Below are 20959 nucleotides of genomic sequence, written 5' to 3'. Positions count from 1 at the left end.
TTAATTAATATAAGAAGTATTTTGTGATGCTTAATTTGTAAGGTAAGTTTGGAAAGTGTTAAGATATGTTTAATTTACAGTAATGTATAGCTTTGTGAGGCTGGTAAGCCCTTCTGACTGTAAATAGACAGTTGCTGTTGTAGATCGTAAGTCTCAATATGCCACGTTGCATAACAAACCTTCAATTGCATAGGGTGAGCATGTGGTATTTAAGTTAAACTTCTACAAGTATACACTGTTTGTTTTTCCGATTTCAGATACTTCATGGTTCTTATCCAGGAAATGGCACTGAAAATTGACCAAGGATTTTTAGGAGCTCTTAGTGAACTTTTCACTCCATCTACAGACCCAGAAGCTGAAAGACAAAGGGTAATGTGTGAGAGAAACTGATTTTTGCCAAAACAGGACCTTTATGGTAAGAGTGTCATGATTTTCTGAAAATTTCAGTTTGAGTGAATATTGCATTGGACAACGGTGAGTAAAGGGACACAGTAAGATCATTTTCAGTGGAAGCATTGGTATTTTTGTTAAACGTTGGCTGTGAGTGTAGCTAATTTGAAAGTTTGAGTAACTGGTACTTGACTATGTATAACTGTTTCAGATTCTCATGTCTCTAAGTCTTATATAGGTGGGTAGTACTCAGAAAGGTCTTATTTGGTTCTAGTGTGCGCAGAGGAATCATTCTTAAAAGTTTGCTTTTGTTAGAAATCCATGTCTTCAGATGTGCTGTATAAAAATTCTAATTTTGTGAGGGAAATGCAAAAGATGCAAAGAACCTCAGGAAATGAGTTATTTTACTAATATTTCTAAATTAATTTAGAAGTGATACCTTAAGTGATTAAGGAATTTAAGGGAATATAAAAAAATTCACACAGAAATTGGGGGGGGGGGTGGTGGGTTTTGTTTTGGGGGTTTTTGTGTGGTTTGGTTTTGTTTGTTTGTGATTTTGTTGGGTTTTGTGGGGGGTTTTTGGGGGGTTGGGGTGGTTTTTTTGTTTTGTTTTTTTGTTTTGTTTTTTTTTTTACCTTGGATTAAAGAAATGTCTTAGTACTGTTATAATCTGGCGTACAAAAGTGATTAGTCTATTTCCAGTTTTGGAGGTGTTGGCTATTTAACTAGTTAATTTTTATTACATTTGGCTGTGACTAGTGCTTCTGCTGTTTGTTTATATGTATATATTTTTAACGTATGTTTGCAGATAATATTGTTAGCTATATAACTTATACGTTGGTGAGATAAACTTCTGTTCTACTTTCTTTTTCTCTTTAATAAAACCAGTTTAAGTTAATTCAGCAAGATGTGGATGCACTTAACACTGAATTAATGGAGTCTTCCTTAACAGACCTGTCAATGCTCAGCTTCTTTGAGCATTTCCATATTTCTCCAATTAAGGTATGTGATAGAGATATTTTTGGTTAATAAAACACTTGATATCAATGATCTCTTAATTCCTTAAATAAATACATCCTCAGATCAACCTTCTGGGTAACTGAGATCTTCATGCTGTCTTCCTAATGGGGATTTTTCAATGTCCTCTAGAACTTGATACTTTGTTGGAAAACTTTCTTAGTTGCCCATGAGTACAAACAAACCCTTAACCACTGCTAAGTGGGAATAGTCAATGGGTATAATGATGAGGAAAGATAGATAAAATGGTGGCCTGAAGGTATCCAAGTAATGTATGATAAATTGTAATAAAATACACTTTCACGGGCTTCTCTTTATGTCTCTTGAGCCAGTTAGACTTTTTTGGAGCAAGGGAAGAAGGATCATGAGTAATTATACATTATCCTGAGTCAACAGAATGCTCCCCTAAGGCTATAGATTGAATAAGAATTTAGAGCAAAAAAATTACTTGACTTTTTTTCTTTGAACAAATAAAAGCTGTACATAAACCCCAGTACATATGATTAAATTCTGGTACTTCCTGCAGCTTTTTACTGATTTCACTAGATGTCTATCAGGGTACACTTAGATTCTCTGAGTTTCTTTTTTCTTATAAATCTATAAGAATGTGAAGCCAGGGAAAACACTAGAGGAACAAGACACTATTGTGATAGTTTAGTATTATCCTTTAGCTAGTATGGTTAAAGTTGTTGAAGAAACGGTTATAATTGTAAGGCTCTTCTGCATCTTTATTTGAAATATCTAGATGTCCTGCCTGTAAGTATGGGAAGGGGCTTCTTTTTCTCTCCTTGTTTATTTTCACCTTACTTCAGTGACTCGTCTCAATATTCTGAATCATTGAATAGCTGGAAGACTCTGAAAATGGCTGTGTGGCCTTTTGAAAAACACCAACAAAAACAAAAATTGGGAATCTTTAAAAAGTCAAATCATACAGATAACTGCTGTGCTCTCTTTAAATGAGTAGAAGGGAGCAATACTGGCTATGATGATAAACAAGGGAAAAGGAACATAGTTTTCTATTGCTCTCTCTATCCTTAAGAAAAGCACGTGGATTTCTTTTAAAATAAGTGTCTTATCAACACTAAACAATCCAATTTTACAGTGTTAAAGACAGATCTCTAAAGCTCATGCATTTCTCCAAAATAGTGACTAGTTGCAAAAATACACACGAGCTAGTTAAGTAAATCAGAATTTAAAATTTAACTTTTACTGGAAGTTAAGCTCCACGTATTTAACGTATTATTTCTCTCATCATTTACACAGTTGTTTACAGATGTAAATATAACAAAAGTTAAACTTCTGGGGCAATTGGACACTTCTCTGTATGGAAATATAAATAAATATGTATGTTATCAAAGTAGTACCATTGTGAGTTCAAGCATGTTTGTTGAAATTGTATGTTTCCTCAAAGTGAGTAAAAATACGCTTACCACTGTTTCACCTCTTGTTTGTTTACATGTGCACCATGCAGCCTGTCTGATGTGTGTGTCTCTTGTCTTGATTGTCTTGTTTTACTAATTTTATCTTGACAGTTGCATTTGAGTCTGTCTCTGGCTGCTGGTGGAGAAGCATCAGATAAGGGGGAAGAAATGATAGCCATCCATTCTCTGAATTTGCTGTTGAAAAGTATTGGAGCTACTCTAACAGATGTGGATGATCTTATTTTCAAGTAAGCTAATAAAGGTGTTTTTTTAAATATTTTGAATAAGTCTACTGTGCAATTAATAATTGGGTCCAAGGTGAACTTTGCTGACTGACTCTAGTATAAATGTATCCAGCCTTTGGGGAAAGGGAGGAATGGAGGGAAGATGGGTTTGGGCTCCTTTTTAAGAGAATAGGGCTTCAGGATTATCTGAAACAAAAAGAGAACTATTTAGAAGGAGGAAGGGTATCTATAACTAATGTGTAATTACTTGTCTTTCAGACTTGCTTTCTTTGAAATTAAGTATCAGTTCTACAAGCGAGACCAGCTGATGAAGAGAGTTGTTAGACATTACAGTGAACAAGTAAGCTTATTCAGTCAAGCCTTTGTATAAAATTTTGACTAAGTATCTTACAGAATGCAGAAAGTAGGAAAGAAAGGTGAATACCTCTAAAAGTTACTGATTTTTTTTATTTCATGGTACTGAAGTAGGAATCTGGTGGCACATTACAGAAATGTAAATCCAAAAGTGTCCTGAAAATGTCGTTTAAGTGATTGCTTCTGCTGTTTTTATTTATATTCACCAAAGTGTTCTAATAGTTATCCATACATATACTGCATCTTGTGCCTAAGCCTATCTTCGTTCTAGTAGGAATACTTGAGTGCTCTTTAACACCTTAGTTAGTAAGCTAAAAAATTTACCAGCCTTGGGTTCTGACATGGAACTGTGTGTAACAGCAACTAGTAAAACTCCTTTTGTTTTTGCCTTTTTTTTTTTTTCTCCCCTCATTATTTAGCTCCTGAAACAGATGTATGTTCTTGTACTTGGGTTAGATGTTCTTGGAAATCCATTTGGCTTAATCAGAGGCTTGTCTGAGGGAGTTGAAGCTTTCTTCTATGAGCCGTTCCAGGTATGACTTGCTGATTCTTCCACTGCGTATGAATAGTAGCCTGATTGAATAGACTGTTAGGGTTGTAGTTTTGTTGTCACTGTACTTCACACCCTGAACAATTAAGAAAGCGGTAACTTCGTTATGTTAACTTTAAAGAAGTAACATATTCAAATGGCCTTGCTTTCCTAAGTGTAAAGGAGTAGCTATTTTTTTCTGAAACAGTGCATAAATCTGTAGTTTTCTGCTATTCATAATAAGCTTCATTTTTAGGGTGCTGTTCAAGGACCTGAAGAATTTGCTGAAGGCTTTGTAATTGGTGTTAAAAGTCTTCTTGGGCACACAGTTGGTATGTATCATATCGTTACCTTTTTAATAAATCAGGTTAACTCATGGATTGCATTTAGATTTTTTCATTATTATTATTTTGAATGGAAAGTTATGTTTTTAAAATATCTATATGGTAATTTTTTAATGAGTATTTAAGTTTGTCAGATATTATTGCCAGTATTTGTGATAGAAATAATTCATACCTAACTTACTTGACACCATCTAAATGTCTGTTTTGTAGACTGAGCAAGCAAACCATAAAACATTGAATATATAACTGAATTTGTAACATGCTGTGAATGAATAAGGGAAGTCCTTCTGATGGTCCTAAAATGTCTGGAGAAGCCTGAGAAGTGTTTGTTAATACCAGCTACTGTTACAGTTACCTTAGTTTTTTATTTAGCTATGTCTTACAGTAATTAGAGAAGATATGATTCCCTCCAATATGCTATACAACATGTACTAAAGTGAGTAAAGAATTACCTTTTGCTGTATTTGTGGATTTCAGGCTAGATTCCGGAGCCTTCTCGTGGACAACGTGTGGTAGTCGCTTTGTGTAAATTGATAATATTTAAACTTAATGTGCAGGAAAATCGCTATGAACTTTGTAGCTCCTTGTGTGTTGTCTGCTGTTAAATTGTGAAAGAACAGGAACTTTTGCTTTCTGCCCTGTTCAATCAGGTGGAGCAGCAGGGGTGGTATCTAGGATCACTGGTTCTGTTGGAAAAGGTTTGGCTGCTATTACTATGGATAAAGAATTTCAGCAGAAACGGAGAGAGGAAATGGGTCGGCAGCCAAAAGACTTCGGTGACAGCCTGGCCAAAGGAGGAAAAGGCTTGTTACGGGTATGGATTTGAAGTTGAGGGTATGGTGTACCAACTCTTAATCCATGCTTGAAAACTATATGCAAGCAAATTTGATGTCTTTATGAGTTCATGAACTAAACAGAAGAGACAAACAGGCAGTCAGTTTATAGGCAGCTCCAGTGTAGCGTGTCAGCTTTAGTGTTTGAGGTCTTGTTTTTGGCCAGCCTGAGGAATTGAAGGTAGGGTCTCGGAAAGGAAAAGTGTGGGAAGGACCAGTTTCTCCTGTGAATTATATAAATAAACAGTTACTCGTGTCCAGCAAATATGCTAACTAATTAAAAACACACCAAAAAAACCCCAGCCAAACAGTGTTTCTGATATTGAACTTCATTATAAAGTTTTAAAATGAAGGTTGAGATAGATCTGGTTGCCTAGTTGGACTGTAGCATTCCTGTTTCTAAGTAGGAACAATTATTTTCTTTGTTTTAGGGTGTTGTTGGAGGTGTGACGGGCATAATCACTAAACCTGTAGAAGGTAGGTACTAAGGTTACACTGCTTAGATAGTTTCCCAATATTTCATGATTTATTTCATAATTCTAAGCAATATTAATGTAAGTGTGGTGGTGCTAAGGTGTAGCAAGATTATTTTTATGTTTCCAATTCAAATATGACCTTATACAATGATTTACTTAAATACAGCTGTTATTGGCTTACCACCTTTTCAGCCTTTGGATGAGTTAAGGAATGGTTGGCTTTGTGATGTATTTTGTTAGGCCTGCTCTAGTACCCAAGTTATTGTTTAAAGCCACAATAAGGCTACTAACAATAATAAATTAAAAAGCACCAATTGAAAAAGTTTTTTGGGACTCCCAAGGTTGGAGGTATCTTAAAAATCAGTTTGGTTTTATGCCTGAGATCAGTATTTGTTGTTGTGAAGACTGTCACTTTATCAGTATGATACATGATGAAAAAGTCCAAGATAAAATGCCTCTTATTAAAATTCATGTCAAAGTGATTTAAATGTTGGAAGTTAATTGTTACTGTGTTGTATTTTATAGGTTATTGGCAGATACTTTGAGGTGTAGTCCTTCCCTCATTGGTAGATGAACACACGTGCTTTCTAAAAACTGTCTTGGCTCTTCCATAGTTGTGTATCACCAGAACCATGTCATTTTGAGATAGAAATAGTTAACTTCCACTGTAGTTTGCATCTTTGAGTCTTCAGATTATTTTCTTATTACTGTCAACCTATAAAACCTGATATATTGGCCTACAGTACAGGCTGAAAGTGTGAGAAGGAGAATCTAGTTAACATCTCAGTTTTGCTGGCTTTGGAGGCTGGTAAGGTGTTAAGTGAACAGCGATGTGTCTCAGCAGACAAGGAAGCAATGTGTGACTTTTCATAGAGAACTTTTGATAAGTGGATTGTACGCAATCAATTGCTGTGGGCTGTTTCCAATACAAAACAGTTCTAGTGCAGCCTGAAGCAGTAATGGTTTAATTCTGTGGTTAATGTTTTCAGGTAGGTCATTAAAACTGTTCCTCTTTCTGTTTCCTTTCTTTTAAAGGAGCTAAGAAAGAAGGTGCAGCTGGATTCTTTAAAGGGATTGGAAAGGGACTTGTAGGAGTGGTAGCTCGCCCAACAGGTGGCATCGTAGATATGGCAAGCAGCACCTTCCAGGGAATTCAAAGGTAAAATGTCAAGAGGAAGTTTTGAAGTACTCTCCATATGTTGGATGCCAGGTAGTAAAGTGGTCCAGTAGTGACACACAACAATTTGTGTTGAATACAGTAAGCAATAGGATATATGGGGTTGAGAGATGTCTAGTAGCCAGTAATTAACGTATTTTATGATCTCTGCAAATTGGTGCTTGAAAATACATCTTGCAGTGTTGTAGTTCAGGTGGATGATAACTAGTCCATTTTCTCCTTTCACTCTCTCTCCCAATGAGAAAGTAAAAGATCTTGTGTTTTACTTTTGAGGTAGGATTGTGTACTGCTGAATGCAAATACCTAAATGTCATTTAAACTTACTGTAAAAAAATAGACCATTGAAGTTTTTGGAGAAAAACTTGCTAGTTTGAAATCAGGGGCTTCTTATGTTTTAAGGGGACCTTTGGAAAGTATGTTAATAAACATGAGAACCCTTAGTAAATGATCCACTGCTGTGAGTTTACTTCTCCAAGTAATTCTGTAGCTGTCTGATTGGCTCTTGTTACTTCGGATTTCTCACTAGCAGTGTGTCTGTACTATTTACATCTGTAGGGTACCTAGGAAGTGTACGTGGGGAAGGTAGCAAGTGAAAGGGTGACTTTTTAAAGATACATTGGTGAAACACAGAATTGCAGTAAGCTTACCAGAATGCTCTTCCACTGTCTATGGCAGGGTGGCAGAATCAACTGAAGAAGTATCTAATCTCCGTCCTCCACGCTTCATTCGGGAAGACGGCATCATCCGGCCGTACGATAGGGTGGAAGCGGAGGGTTACGATTTATTTGAGGTATGACATGCGTTGTAAATACAGTTAACATTCTCTAATCTACAGTGTTCCAGAAACGGTTATGTTACAAAAAAGCTGCCAGCGACCTGTGGCAGTTGTTATCTGTAGTAAAAATTTGGCCCAGCCCATGTGATAAGGCAGGCCCGTATAGCAGAGAAGACCCAGTGCTTGTAGTAAGCTGTACGCGACAAGAAAACTGCAGCATTGCTGTTAAATGATCTTCTGCAGGTTATCTTCTGTAATTGCTTATCTCATGCTCTGGAAGGAGGTAGTAGGATTAAGAATTAGTAGGATTAAGATTTGAATATGTGGAAACAAAACCATTTTGATACTTAGTTCTAATGTTTCGCTTAATAACAAAGCTGAGGCTGGTTTACAAATTAAGCGACTTTTAAATAGGATGAATACAGCATGAATTGTTTAGTATGTAATGCAACTACTGAAATCCCTTTATTTTGTGCTATCAGCAGTTGAAAAAATTGCATGAATTCTCAAAATACCACCCTTTGGTATTTCCTTATGTTGTTCTTTATAGCAATATGTCATAGACTGTAGGCATTGTGCGGACATTTAGCCTGCTTCTACATCAGGATGTGGCTAACATACGGATGATGAATAACAGTTGTTTTCAAGTCCTGGATAATTGGAATCCAGTTAATCTGTATTTCAGCCTTCACAATCTTAACTTACCTTAAAATGCTTATTTTGTCGCTAAAATAACTGTCTACATTAACATTTTAAGAACAAAACTTGCATATTTGCTGCTTCCTTCCAGATGTTCTTTTAATCCGAATTTCCTATTCTGTTTCTAATGTTTCTCTCCTTTCTCTTTCTCTCCTGGCTCACGCAGCAAGAACTGGAATAATGGCGTAAACATTTTCCATATTTCTTTTTTATTTCCATCATGGCCTTTTATCTGCCTTACATATTTAGATTGAGGGCATGATTGTGTTTAACATATCCTCTCCCTTTCATTCATATCTTTTCTGTGTAGCAGTTGAATACAACAGTGTTTTGTGTTGTCCAGGATAAGAAAACAAACAAACTGGAATAACCATCTTCAATAAGATTAGATGAGTGAGTAAGATGAGAGAGACAGGGAGAGTTTGTTTCCTGTATATTTGTTTTTCTAAGGATGCTTAGCTCCTTACAAGTTATGAGGTACCTCATATGTTATGTTGTTATGTTATACGTATATATATATATGTTATGAGGTACCTCATACCTCCTTATGAGGTAACATCAGAGGCACTTGGGAGAAAAAAAAACATGGTAGGGCATGTGCTGAGTTCATTAATTTATTAGCATTCTCTTAGAGCTACGGATGTGGATGAAGGGAGAAAGCAACATTTTGATACTTGTGTAAAATTTAAAATAGTGGTATTGAATGGAATGTTCTTCTGTGAAAATGCTTATAATTTCATGATATAGAAATACTGTTTCCATATAAATGGGAAGGGAACTTAAATTTGTGATTTCTATAATTTGCCATAGGCTTGTCATACATCTGCGGAACCACCATCATGTCAGGTTACTACCACTAATTCTGTATGAAATTTTAATAATTAAAAAATAAAGCCAGCTCGGTTGGCTCTGGTTTCATTCACAGAATCTTCTGGGGCTTTACTGTTCAACGTACTTAAATGTAAACTTTCAGCTGTTAACAAGAATTTACATAGACATAGATATATATATATATAAAAATAAATATATATTTCTAAATTAAGTGATGCCATAAATTTCATTTCTAATTCAACATCTCATAAATTAACAAGCTAAGCTTAACAAGCTGTTCTCAGAGCATATTGCTTATCATACATGAAAAACAAGTTGAGCAGAGACATCTCTCTGCTGCTAATGCCTTTCTAGAATTTAGGGGTCAATAGTCAGTTTGCTCGGTTTAAAATTATTTTTAAAAAATTATTGAATTTTAATTTTAGTTAATTAAATGAAATTAAGTCATGACATAGTAAGCAGACCAAATTTCTTCATGTAGTGACATTTTTAGAAATTTTTTTCACTATATTTTTTCAATCTATCAGAAAAGAAAAGGTAGCACAATTAACACTGAAAATTGTGTATTATGCAGTTCCTGCCCGTCTAATATTTGCATTTTTCTTAGATCCTAAATGGCTTTGTCACAGGTTGATCTTTTTAACATGTTTCTTCCCAGTCACAGGGGCCTTGTCCTTCTCCAGCTCGATCCTTATCCAATCCTTGGAATTGTATGCTAACTAAATGAATCCTCTAATCCTCTGCATAGTTAGCTAAATACAGTTTATTCCTTTCAGAAGTCAGCTGAGTATAGGTCGGGTTTTTTGTGTTTGTGGGGGTTTTTTTCTCTCTTTTTTCTTTTTTTTTCTTTTTTCTTTTGTTCTGCTCTTCTTTTTTCTGCCTGATGGTATGCTAGAGGTCAGTTTTGGGAAGGTTTTGTTTTCTAATGTGAATTAATTAAGCAATTAATGCTTAATTGATTAAGCAAGAGAGGGACAGTGTCATTACAGGAAATAGGATATTCAACAAGGAAGGTGAGTCAGAAAGTCAGTTTTATATGCATTTACAGGTTTAATTGCAAATAACTTAACTTACAGGTACCAGTGCTGTGTATTTTTTGATCAATTTTTGACCCAGTGTTACAAGTAGTTTAACCAGAATCCCTACCCCCTCATGTATTTTAACTAACTTTAATGCTTGTGTCCCTTTAGAATAAATATACACTTAGAACGTTGAAACCTTGTAAGGTTACCTTAAGGAATGAATGCCTCAGTACTGTCCAATACAGTGGCTGGACAAAAAATGTTTCACTTAAATACTCACTTGTAGAGGAAATATAGACATTGGAAGATGTTAGAGCTCAGTTTAGGAGGAGCATATATGTAGGTCTTAAAAGACAAGTTACTTTTGTCCACTTAGAAGGTTCTTTTGTGCAGAATGAGGACAGTAGCCAGATGGAGTAGATCAGTTCACTTGTGTAAACTTGTTTACTCAGTGCACTTTCCAAGAAGTGCTGGATCTAATGTATATAGGCGGATCTGCTCAGTCAATTCAAAACATGGAAGGTCAGATTTGATGCCTTAAAAGCAATGTCTTTAGCTCGTGAGGCTTAGTAGTACAGAATGCATTTTGTTAAACATAAATGCGCAGTATGTGTAGCCGGAGAAATCAAAGAACAAATAGGGCAACTCCAGGAGAATTGTTTTCCAAGGAGTAAGTTCTCGTGAGTTTTAATCTTTGGAGGAGTGTTTGCAGTTGATGAGATTTGCTAGAACAGGTAATGAATGCCTTTGGCTTTGTGAGTCTTTACCTTTTAATACACAGGTATGGCTGCCTGCTCTGGCGAGGAGACTGTCTTCTACCCCCAGTGCTTAGGGTCTGACATGGTACAATTCATAAATTATTCAATGTCTATGGCGTTACTTCATTTCATTTCCCAGTTAAAGCATGGAGCTTTATAAAGAATGCAGGACGCTTCATGAATAATTGAGACATGATGGTGAGACAGTGTTGTGTGGCAGAGAGAATACTATGCTGGGTTTCAAGAAACTGCAGATTCTATTTCTGGTTGAGTCACTGTTCTGCTGGGTAGATTTGCACTGGTTCTTTCATTTCTGTATAAAATAAGAATGAGTTGAACTTCTTTAAAGTGCTCTAGTATTCTCATAAAAATAAAAGCTTTTGATACAGATGCCTGAATTTTAAGAGTGTGCAGATCATGGGGTGAATTGCATCAAGTGCAACCCCCTTTTTACATAATACTACCACCATTGTGCTGATGTCTATCAGGTGTATTGAGAATAGCTCTGAGAAATATTGCATCTCTTAGGCACAGAGCTCAGTGGGAACTCTTTAGTAACATATTGCATATAAAATCTAAAAATACCGTCGGGATTGTTTCTGAAGTTATGAGAAACAGGCTTTCTCTCCAAAGCTTTGAGTTTAAATAAAGCAACATGCTTATGAATAAATCTGTTTAAATATATGGCACATCTCACTTCTGCATATCCAGCAAAAGGATTCAGAAGATGGATTACAGCCTTTGAATTGCAGTCATAGATGGCAGTGGTTTATGTATTTTAATTTTTAGTTGTTTTTAAAATAACTATGGTTCAGGTATAAAATGTGAGTTCATATTTTGATTTTAGTCATATGCTGCGATCTTTCTTTGGATGTTTTGAGGAGACTTCGAGACAAGCAGTCTTTCTGGCTTTTTTTTTTCTTCCCTTTTGTGTGTGTTTTACAGTTTCAGAAATTTTTAAGGTGGTCAGAAAGTGATATTTTTTATAGAAGATGTGGACCCTGTATTTTTGGTTGCTGGAAGATGCTGAATTAAAATGTTTTTTAAAACGTCACATCACTAGGGAGAGAATCCAGGAAAACACTATGCCGTTGATTTAAACTCTTGAATATTAATCCTCTTTTGAGCTTAAAGAATTTTTGGGGTCAGTTGCAATGTGTGTTGATGCTTTAAGACATTGTTGAACTTTTAAATATATGAAAATAAAATGCAAATATAAGTAAACGTTGAAGCTTCTCTGATACTGTTGTAAGCTGAGTTGACAAAAGATCTTTCCATTTTGGTTACTTCAATTATATGGAGTTCTTAGCCCATGATGTTGATTGTGGAGTCAAGTTGTCTTAGCTTCTGTTGTCATCTTACCAGTCTTATAGGTCCAGCTATGGAAATGCAGAAGGAAATGTATCTTTACAAGGAATAACTAAAAACGTACTGAATCTTTAGTCCTCCCTCCTTAATTTGTTCTCACAGAAACAACTTGAGAAATTCACTGATACAGAGAGGCTGAATTCCACAGTAGCAGCTGCAGATGAACTGCAGGTCATCTTATTATGCTGTGAAGAACAGTAAACCAATTTTGGGGCACCGAGTTGCAGGCATTTGCTAAATGATGGTCTGAGGTGCATGCATTCTGCATCCAGGCAGAGCATGTACGGCCTTCATTCTTCCTTATGTTTCCTTAGCTTCTTCCACAGGAGCTGCACATTTTCCATTAAAACAGATTGCGTGCTAAAACAGGTGGTTGTATTGGCTTAGAGAGTACAAAGTTAATATGCATTGACATTATGCCTATTTAACTGTCTTTGCTAATTTTTACTAATTCAACTTCATTTACAAGTGAAACGTGTATTTTATAAGGATTTTTTTGCACCGATTTAACATTCTTAGTGGTAGAGTGTAGAGTAGATGTTTGAGATGCATGTACTGTAAGTTAAATTTTAGCATCTCAGTTGATTTCTCTGTAGTGATAGTTGAAAGTTCTTGATCTTAGCAATAAATGTTAAGTTTTATTTTCTGACTTAGGAAAACTATAGTACTGGGGTTTCTATAAAATCCTCTATTGATGACCATCATAATTTTTAAGTATAAAGAGCTCACGGTTCCCAAAGAACGTATTAGGTTTTGACCAGGATTTGGTGACTACTGTGCTGGCACCCTGTGTTTGTTAGAAGCTTCTTGGCTATAAATGGAGTCCAGATACTTTCATTAGCTAGAGTCTTGGGACAAAGACCTGGGTATGCTCATCCTCCTTCCAACACTTGTTTCCGAGATTGACACTGTAATCCAACTGCTCTACTGTTACCAGTATTGCTGGCTTCTAAACATTGTCTAGTTGCTTATAAATAGTCTCACAGAATTCCAACATCAATGGATGGCACTTTGACTTGCAGGTTCAGGGACATGAGATGGTTGAAGTATAGGAAAGTACGTATTGCATATTAAAACTATTCTCAGCTTTGCAGTCCAAAATAAACGTAGAACTAGCTTTAAGCCTGATGTGTGTATTCCTTGTTTCCATTTTTTTGTGCTAAGGGTTTTCATCTTTAAATGTAACAACATATGGCTTCCCCGAAGAGAAGGGTAAGCATGGGTCTTTTAGGGGCTTCCCATTGGAGTGCTCTGCTGGTAGAGTAGAGTTGGGTTTAGATGGGTGCGATATGATGCTGTTACTATGGTAAGTTTGCTACCCAGAGGATTCATGATCTCTGTATCTAATGCAACCTACATACAGGTAAGGTTCTTTAGTAATAATTACATATTTACTATGTACGTGACAGTTATAGTTGGAACATGATTGTAGCAAACTTGCAGCTGCTAAATATGTACAGGATTATAACAGAAAACATGTTTTTAATTCTAGTAGAGCACTTCTGTCCTGAAAACTAACATTCATTCAAACTAGTTACACAAGTACAATTAATGTGTTATGTTAGTTAATCGAGCAGGTGGCAAAGTAGGGTGGACAGAAACAAATTGCCTACTTTTTAACAAATTCATAGCTGGAGAACCAGTAGTTGGCACAGATTTATTGTCATACCCAGTTTGAGGTTGTGTTCCCATTGGTAGTACATTATTGATTTCAGTTATATCTTTTGCTACATGACGTTTTGATGTTTATCCATTTCCCACAAATACCTTGATGTATCGCTCTGTGAACCTTGTTGCCTTTAAGCCAGTGTTACTGTGAGCTTGATTTAGAGATGACTGTGAGACTGTCTTCTGTGCTGCTCTTCATTGTTGATGGAATATTTTAAACCTGGTGGCATGCTCTAGAAGATACTATACTTCAGTTAAACAGCATGTACAGAATAGGAAATCTGAAAAATATGTAATCAAGAAATTAACAAAGAACTGGGGGAAAAAAATAAGCTAGGAAGCACTTCTATCATGGTTTAACCTGACAAGCAGCTAAACAACACACAGCTGCTTGCTGACCACCACCCCCCTCACATGGGGAGAATTGGGGGTAAAAAAAAAAAAAAAAAAGTAAAATTTGTGGGTTGAGATAAAGACAGTTCAATAGGACAAAAAAGGAAGGGAAAATAATAATGATAAAAGAATTAGAATATACAAATGAAGTGATGCGCAATGCAATTGCTCACCACCTGCCAACTGATGCCCAGCCAGTTTCAGCAGTGGCCCCCAGCCAGCTTTCCCCCTGGTTTATATACTGAGCATGACGTCACACAGTCTGGAACATCCCTTCGCCCAGTTTGGGTCAGCTGTCCCGGCTGCGCCCCCTCCCAGCTTCTTGTGCGCCCCCGTCCTACTCACTGGTGGGGCAGTGTGAGAAGCTCAAAAGTCCTTGACTTAGTGTAAGTGCTGCTCAGCAGCAACTAACACATCAGCGTGTTACCAACATTATTCTCATCCTAAACCCAAAACAGCACTGTACCAGCTACTAGGAAGAAAAATTAACTCTATCCCAGCTGAGACCAGGACACGCTACAGTACTTTATTTTGAAACTTTTTTTAACCTCTGTGTTCAGTTTGTCATTTGAGTTGTAGTTGTCTAACAGACACGATGAGTGCTTTGATCTACACTTTCATATACCTTCTTATTTTGAATGTTGAATAGGCATGTCTGTACAGTGCTTCAGAAGCCTGATTTTGAGGTGCATCGAGTATTTGTAACTTGATGATTTATTTCTATGTGTCCGAGTCATGTGCTGCTGCCTTTTAAAGGTACTGTTGCAGGATTTTCACTCTTGAATCAAGTCTGCAGCGTGGGGTGTAACAGCAGGAAAATTACTAAACAATTATTAACACAGAAAACAAATTAGAGCTGAAGACATAGTCTCATACTGCAGTGTCAATTTTCCACCTTTTGAGTGGACTGGATCAGACCTCTCAGTGACTCAACTTCAGGAGTGAGCATACTGTGAGAGCCAGTTCAAGGAGGTAACTTTTTACAAGGCTTTTGAATTGAAAACACCCCTTTGGGTTTTCTTTTTACAGCCCCCAAATTATTTTCTATTTCTGTTTCAGAAATTGCACATCAGAAAGCTGGAAAAGGAGAGTTATCGATACCACTGTGCACTTCCGAGAGGCAGAAGAGCAAGCCTTATTGTTACCAATAGGTATTAGGTTTTGAAGGCTTTCTAAGGAGTTGTCTTGGTTTCAACTTGTGGGTTAGACATCTGGCTAAGTCTAAACTGATTGCTATTCTCTGCATATGTACTTTCCTTATCCATATTCTTCTAGATTTTTTTTATAGTTTATTTTGTTTCCTCTGTGGAAAATGTGATATGGTAATGATGTCAATACTGGATACTACTTTAGTAAGATAGTTTACTCTCAAGTCAGTGACCCTTTCATCATACTGCAGGGAAATACTATTTTTTTCTTTTTTTTTCCTAATTTTTCCAATTAGTTTGTGGTAAGTGTTTGCAGTCAAACTAACATTTTGCTAATGCACGTGTTTAAGATTTTGTGAAGTAAAGATACTCTAAATGGAGTCCTAAGTTTTTGTATGAGTGTGAAAATTAATATTAAACTTATCAGACAATTTTTAGAATTCAAGCTGTTACTAATCTTGGATATGCAGTTTGAGGACTCAAAACTTTCTAAGTATGTTCAGGTCATGATAAGGAACCCATGGATTATGATCTTCACATCCCAAGTGTCACCAATTTCCACCTTGCGTGAGTGTATGAGATAGGCTTATCCATCATGAAACTACAGGAGGCACCCCACTGTGCTTTATAATATCTGGCACACCTCAAAATTCATGCTGCAGCTGAGCAAGCTTTTTCAAGATACTGGCAAAGTCCTTTAATGATAGTTAGGTGATTTAGTTGTTTGCAGCTTCAGATAATGCACTTCTCTCCTTATCCCAATTCTTCTCCCCATGCATAAAAGTTCTAATTTAACTCCATTCAAAACTGCCACCTGTTTTTGTCCTGCTGTGCTAGCTGACATTGGAGCCTCAGAGTAATAGAAGGGGCAGCTAGCTAGCAGCTGTAAACAGGAGCAACTGATCATCTGTCAGTCTAGTAGTAATTGTGTCACTGTGTAGCTGGTATGTAGCTGTTTGACTGCCTTCATCTGGTGGAGGCTGGCTTTGAGGAGCTGGTTTGAATTAACTGATGACCCTCTAGTATCCAGTTAGAGTAAAATGCTTGGATTCGGAGGGCTGGGTGGGTTTTGATGAAGTTGGCCTGCACATGCTATGCACTATCATGAATCATCTGTGAGTCTTAAGAATAAACTGATTATCTCAGAATATACGTTAAGGAAATATGGTTCCACTGTGACTGAGTGGATACTTTTGATCTGCATAGAAAATACCTTCTCAAACAAGTTTATTTACTTGATGTTGTTTTTCTGGCAAAGTTCTTGCCCCAGGGAGAAATTGAGCATTAACTTTTTTCTTCTGAACAGGAGAGTGATATATGTAAAAGAAGTGGAAATCTTAGGCCATTTAACAACCGAGTGGGATTACTTATTTGAAGACTTCACATGCTGTCCCTTCTATGAAGCAAATGTTTTAACAATAACTGTTTTGGTAAGAAAAGCATGTAAACTTTTTTTTATTTAACTCTATTTAGAGTTCCAAGCATTCTGTTATTTTTGGTTCTAACTGCTAACTATGGGACTATGAGACAGGATTTACTTAAGATTTCTTGAAAGTATGAGTTGGGTTGGACAGAGGCCACACTGAAATCTAACCTGAAGTTGACATTCAAGCCATTTAAGTATCAGGTGGACTGATGGATGAAGACTTTTGGACTTGATGATCTCAAAGGTCTTTTCCAACCGGAATGATTCTATGATTCTTGTTTTGAGAGTCACCTGAAGTACATTTTTGTTCCACTCAACAACAGGATCAAAGGATGTTCCAAAGGAAGAACAGTACAGGTCATGAATGTGTGAAGACAATTCAGCTTCAGGATGAAACTACAGCAAGGGTATGTTCTTCTTTTTTTCTTTCATCTTCTTTCCTTATGCTATCATAAGCAATTGTTGAAACTCACCATGCAAAAAAAATGGTAATGTTCAAAGACCCGTTACAGAATAGGCTGCAGGGCCTGAGGACCATTTTCCATACTTTCGTGTTGAAAAATGAGTTTAACCAGGAGAATGATGAGACAAGATAGTCTAAAGCATTTAATACAGTATATGCAATAATAGTTTATGGTTGAAGTTGCATAGTCTTATGTTTTGTATATAAAAACTCGTTAAAGAAAAGTAATTCAAATACCTAAAGTACTAGGTTAAGTTCTTTGTAGTCTCTAGGATTCAACATACCTCTGAATCCTGCTACCTTCTCGTTATTTCAGGATCACTGAACTAACCTAATACGTGTACCTTCTGTGAAAAGGCTTACTTCGATTCCTCTCCCCACCCTCCCTGTATCTGGCTTTTCTACTGTTTATCTCTAAATGTTTGTTCATATTGATGCTGGAGAGGCTGATTTATTTTGAGGGCTTTTGTTCTGTGAATGGTTGGGTCTCATAGCGAACTCACGTAAGCTGAACTAACAATTTGTATAAATTCCAAGGTACTTCAACAATAGAACAATTTACCTAGGAAACCATGCTTCTTACTCTTGTTCTGTATCCTGATGAGAGAGGAGGAGTTCTCCATAATACCCAAAGTGAAATCAATTAGATCCACAGCATCTTGGAAGCACACTTGAAATTGTAGCTCCAGTAAATGTCAAGTCAGCAGTTAGAATTGGAATAGGGGCCAAATTGCTTCTATTAAATTGATTGAGCCTTCTAAAGAATGGGTTAGACTGGGGAGGGGAAAAAAAAATTGCTATCATTCTGAGGCACTTTTATAGACACTTCACTTCCAGATAAATTGCAAGAGTCTATAATATTTTTTTAATGTCTTTTGTCTAAAGAAAAAGTTCCTTCAGCTTTTTCTTACATGTGTCTTCCAAGTCACAGCTTTGGTTTACTGATTTAAATCCTTTTAGTTTGTTTGTATCTTAGTGTCATGACCAAAGCTGCACCATTGTATGGAACAGACAGGCCACACTAGAAGGATGCTGCTTTGTGTTTAATTCTCTTTTTTTTGTCTGTTACTGCGTAACTGCATGTTCCTTTACTAGTGTTTATGCCAGTATGTATACGCTGAAAATAAATTTTTCTGTCCCGAAGCGGAACACTACCCGTTTACCTTCCATGGAATTTTGTTTCTTGTCACTGTTACTCTTCATTTTGCATCGCCCCCCTTTTCGTAGATTCCTGCTTGTAAAACTATACCAATTTGACACAAAAAAATACACTTCACAAGTAATTGTCAATTCTGTGAAGACTTCTGTGGTGCCCTTTGTATGTGCATGAAACAAATGTCTTTAAGATCCAGTTAAGGTTGTCTATAGCTTCCTTGTTCTTTCTGTCTCCCCTAAAAAACAAACAAGGGTTTTAGGTTTGTCCTCTGAATTTTTCCCCGGCCTCCATAAGTTATCAGAAATCTATAAATGCTTGAAATACTTCCAAGTACACCTGATGCATGATATTTGTCCATCCAACTTAACTTACTCTTTATTTTAATATTAATTGTTGCATAAGTGAGTTTTACTTTTATTGAAATCATGGATAAAAAAGCCCTGACAAGCATTTCAAGCACTTCATGTTTCACTAAATGCTGGAATGGCTTAGGTAAAATCATCACGACTGTCCAAGCTACCCCAGTACATTTTGCTTTGTGGTTTTTTTCCCCTAGGCATTTATGCATGTCACACTGACATTAATTTTCTCAGACGAGAGATATACCACTATGTTATTACTACATATACACATTTTATGCATAATGAACAATATGTTTACTGTTAGACAGTTGAGACATGGGAGTTTTTTAACTGTTAGTTTGCTTGGATTCAGGAATTAAATAAGTGACTGTTTTAGTTGCACTGCTTTGTTCATGTAACTTTTTTCTAATTTTAGAGTTATTGTTAGGTTCTTTTTTGATTTATTCTTTTGTTAATTTCAACTGGCTATCCAGTTTGAGAGAGCTTTTCATTGTAAATATTTTCACAAGTGTCTGCCATCGTTTGTATTTCCTTTTAATTATCGTGAGTGATTCTCTTATATTTCCAGATAATGATAATACAAACTTCTTGGTTGTTTGGCCTGAACATAGCCCTCTTCTGAGGTTCTTTACCTCAGACTGAATCTCGTAGTTGTAGGGTCTCAGTACTTTTCTATCCATTTTAGAAGAGAAAAAATTGCTTAATTTGATCTGACACTGAGTTTTCCTCAAAAGACCTTACTCTTGCAGCATTTTAAACTATTGCTAAAAATACTGTGTAGCAACAGGAACAGTGGATGTTAAAAGTTGACAAGTGCTGATTAATGGGTCTAGTATGTTGCAGTACTTGGTCAGTATGTTTGAGACGTTTGATCCCAGAATATTGAAAATTCAGCGAAGGCAGAAGGAATGCATCCTTACATTTGTGTTAGTGGATATCGCTTCCGTGAAATGGCTGTTTAAATGCTAACTGCTGTTTTACAGTGTGTGTGTGTGTGTTAATAGTACAGGCTGTAGTTCCCAGCAGTGTAGGCTGACTGGACACGAGTTTAATGGTGGATCTTTAAGAGGCCTGACTTTGAAAGCCTTCAGAGCATATAGTATTGGAAATGCCATTTTCTTATCTATTTAAAATTACTTCACTTGTATTGGGGTGCTGCCTGTTTCTACTTGAAAAATCGAAGTACATTGGCAGTATCACTGAAGCTTTTTCTGGATTGAGTATTATGCATGTGAATCAGAAGCTAGCCAGTGTGTATGTAGGCTTTAATGTCTGTTGAATTAGCTATTTTTAGTAGCATCTTATGGAAGAAAACTGCACATTGTGTGCTTTAATTTTCTTTCTTTCAATATGTTGCTTTACAGAGGATTTGTTGTGCCATTCAGGAAGCCCAGGCAACAAGAAAACAACAAAAGTTGGTGAAGCAAGCATCGTTGCAGTTGAAGAAACCACAAATGCTTTCTTGATAATGGCAGGATTTGTTGGGTTTGACCTTTGGTATGCAATTTTATCCCTAAAATTGATTAGAAGCGACATGGAAATACTGTGCAGAAAGTAAAGATAAAATATCTGAGGTCTTCCTTCAAAGTTAACAGCCATAAACACTTTATTTTAGGAAGCTAACTCTTTCTAGATCTATGGATTTCATTATTCTAAAATACACACTTAAGTTTAAAAAATTACAACTTTTGCTAAAATGTTTTCCCACTCTGAAATTTTTTTTCTGCCCTTTTTCATGTTGGGTGTTCTTGTAAATTGATTCTAAAATAAAGTGGTTATCTGATTTGCAATCTAAGTTTATGGTTTATAGATAGGTTGTAGTAATTGTGGTTCTAACATTTTGCAAAATAAAGTACTTATGTTACTAATTGAAACTAATTAAAACTTCTCTATTTTAGGCAGCATTCTCTTTAAATTAAGAAAGTTTACATAGTTTAGCTACTATAATTTCTTCCCTGTCTGTTTAATATTAGAAAACACTGCACTGAAGCAATGTAAGATTGAATATGTATAAAAGAAATAGGCTTTTATTGTCTGGAAATGCTTACTTTGGAATGTTGTCACTTATGCTGTAAATGAAAATTTACACTTTAAAAATGGAAAG

At 36.2% G+C, this 20959-nt stretch overlaps 1 protein-coding gene across 3 annotated transcripts in view; it reads left to right on the top strand.

The window, feature by feature from the left end:
• VPS13C (vacuolar protein sorting 13 homolog C) overlaps positions 1–20748 on the top strand; it is a 96682-nt gene extending 75934 nt beyond the window's left edge. For all 3 annotated transcript variants that reach the window (XM_086471595.1, XM_086471596.1, XM_086471594.1), the window contains 14 exons: positions 258–369; positions 1279–1392; positions 2940–3076; positions 3332–3413; positions 3847–3960; positions 4213–4288; positions 4951–5114; positions 5565–5610; positions 6645–6768; positions 7462–7576; positions 15360–15451; positions 16755–16878; positions 17198–17281; positions 20220–20748. In XM_086471595.1, coding sequence (XP_086327721.1) covers positions 258–369; positions 1279–1392; positions 2940–3076; positions 3332–3413; positions 3847–3960; positions 4213–4288; positions 4951–5114; positions 5565–5610; positions 6645–6768; positions 7462–7576; positions 15360–15451; positions 16755–16878; positions 17198–17281; positions 20220–20321 — 1486 coding nt within the window. In that variant the 3' untranslated portion in view covers positions 20322–20748. The remainder of the gene's footprint in view (positions 1–257; positions 370–1278; positions 1393–2939; positions 3077–3331; positions 3414–3846; positions 3961–4212; positions 4289–4950; positions 5115–5564; positions 5611–6644; positions 6769–7461; positions 7577–15359; positions 15452–16754; positions 16879–17197; positions 17282–20219) is intronic.
• Positions 20749–20959: the final 211 nt, after the last annotated feature.

Source organism: Leptosomus discolor, chromosome 11, assembly GCF_034619465.1.
Source record: "Leptosomus discolor isolate bLepDis1 chromosome 11, bLepDis1.hap2, whole genome shotgun sequence".
Taxonomy (NCBI): domain Eukaryota; kingdom Metazoa; phylum Chordata; class Aves; order Leptosomiformes; family Leptosomidae; genus Leptosomus; species Leptosomus discolor.
The sequence above is the reverse complement of the archived record's forward strand: the minus strand, read 5'-3'. Positions and strand labels throughout refer to the sequence as shown.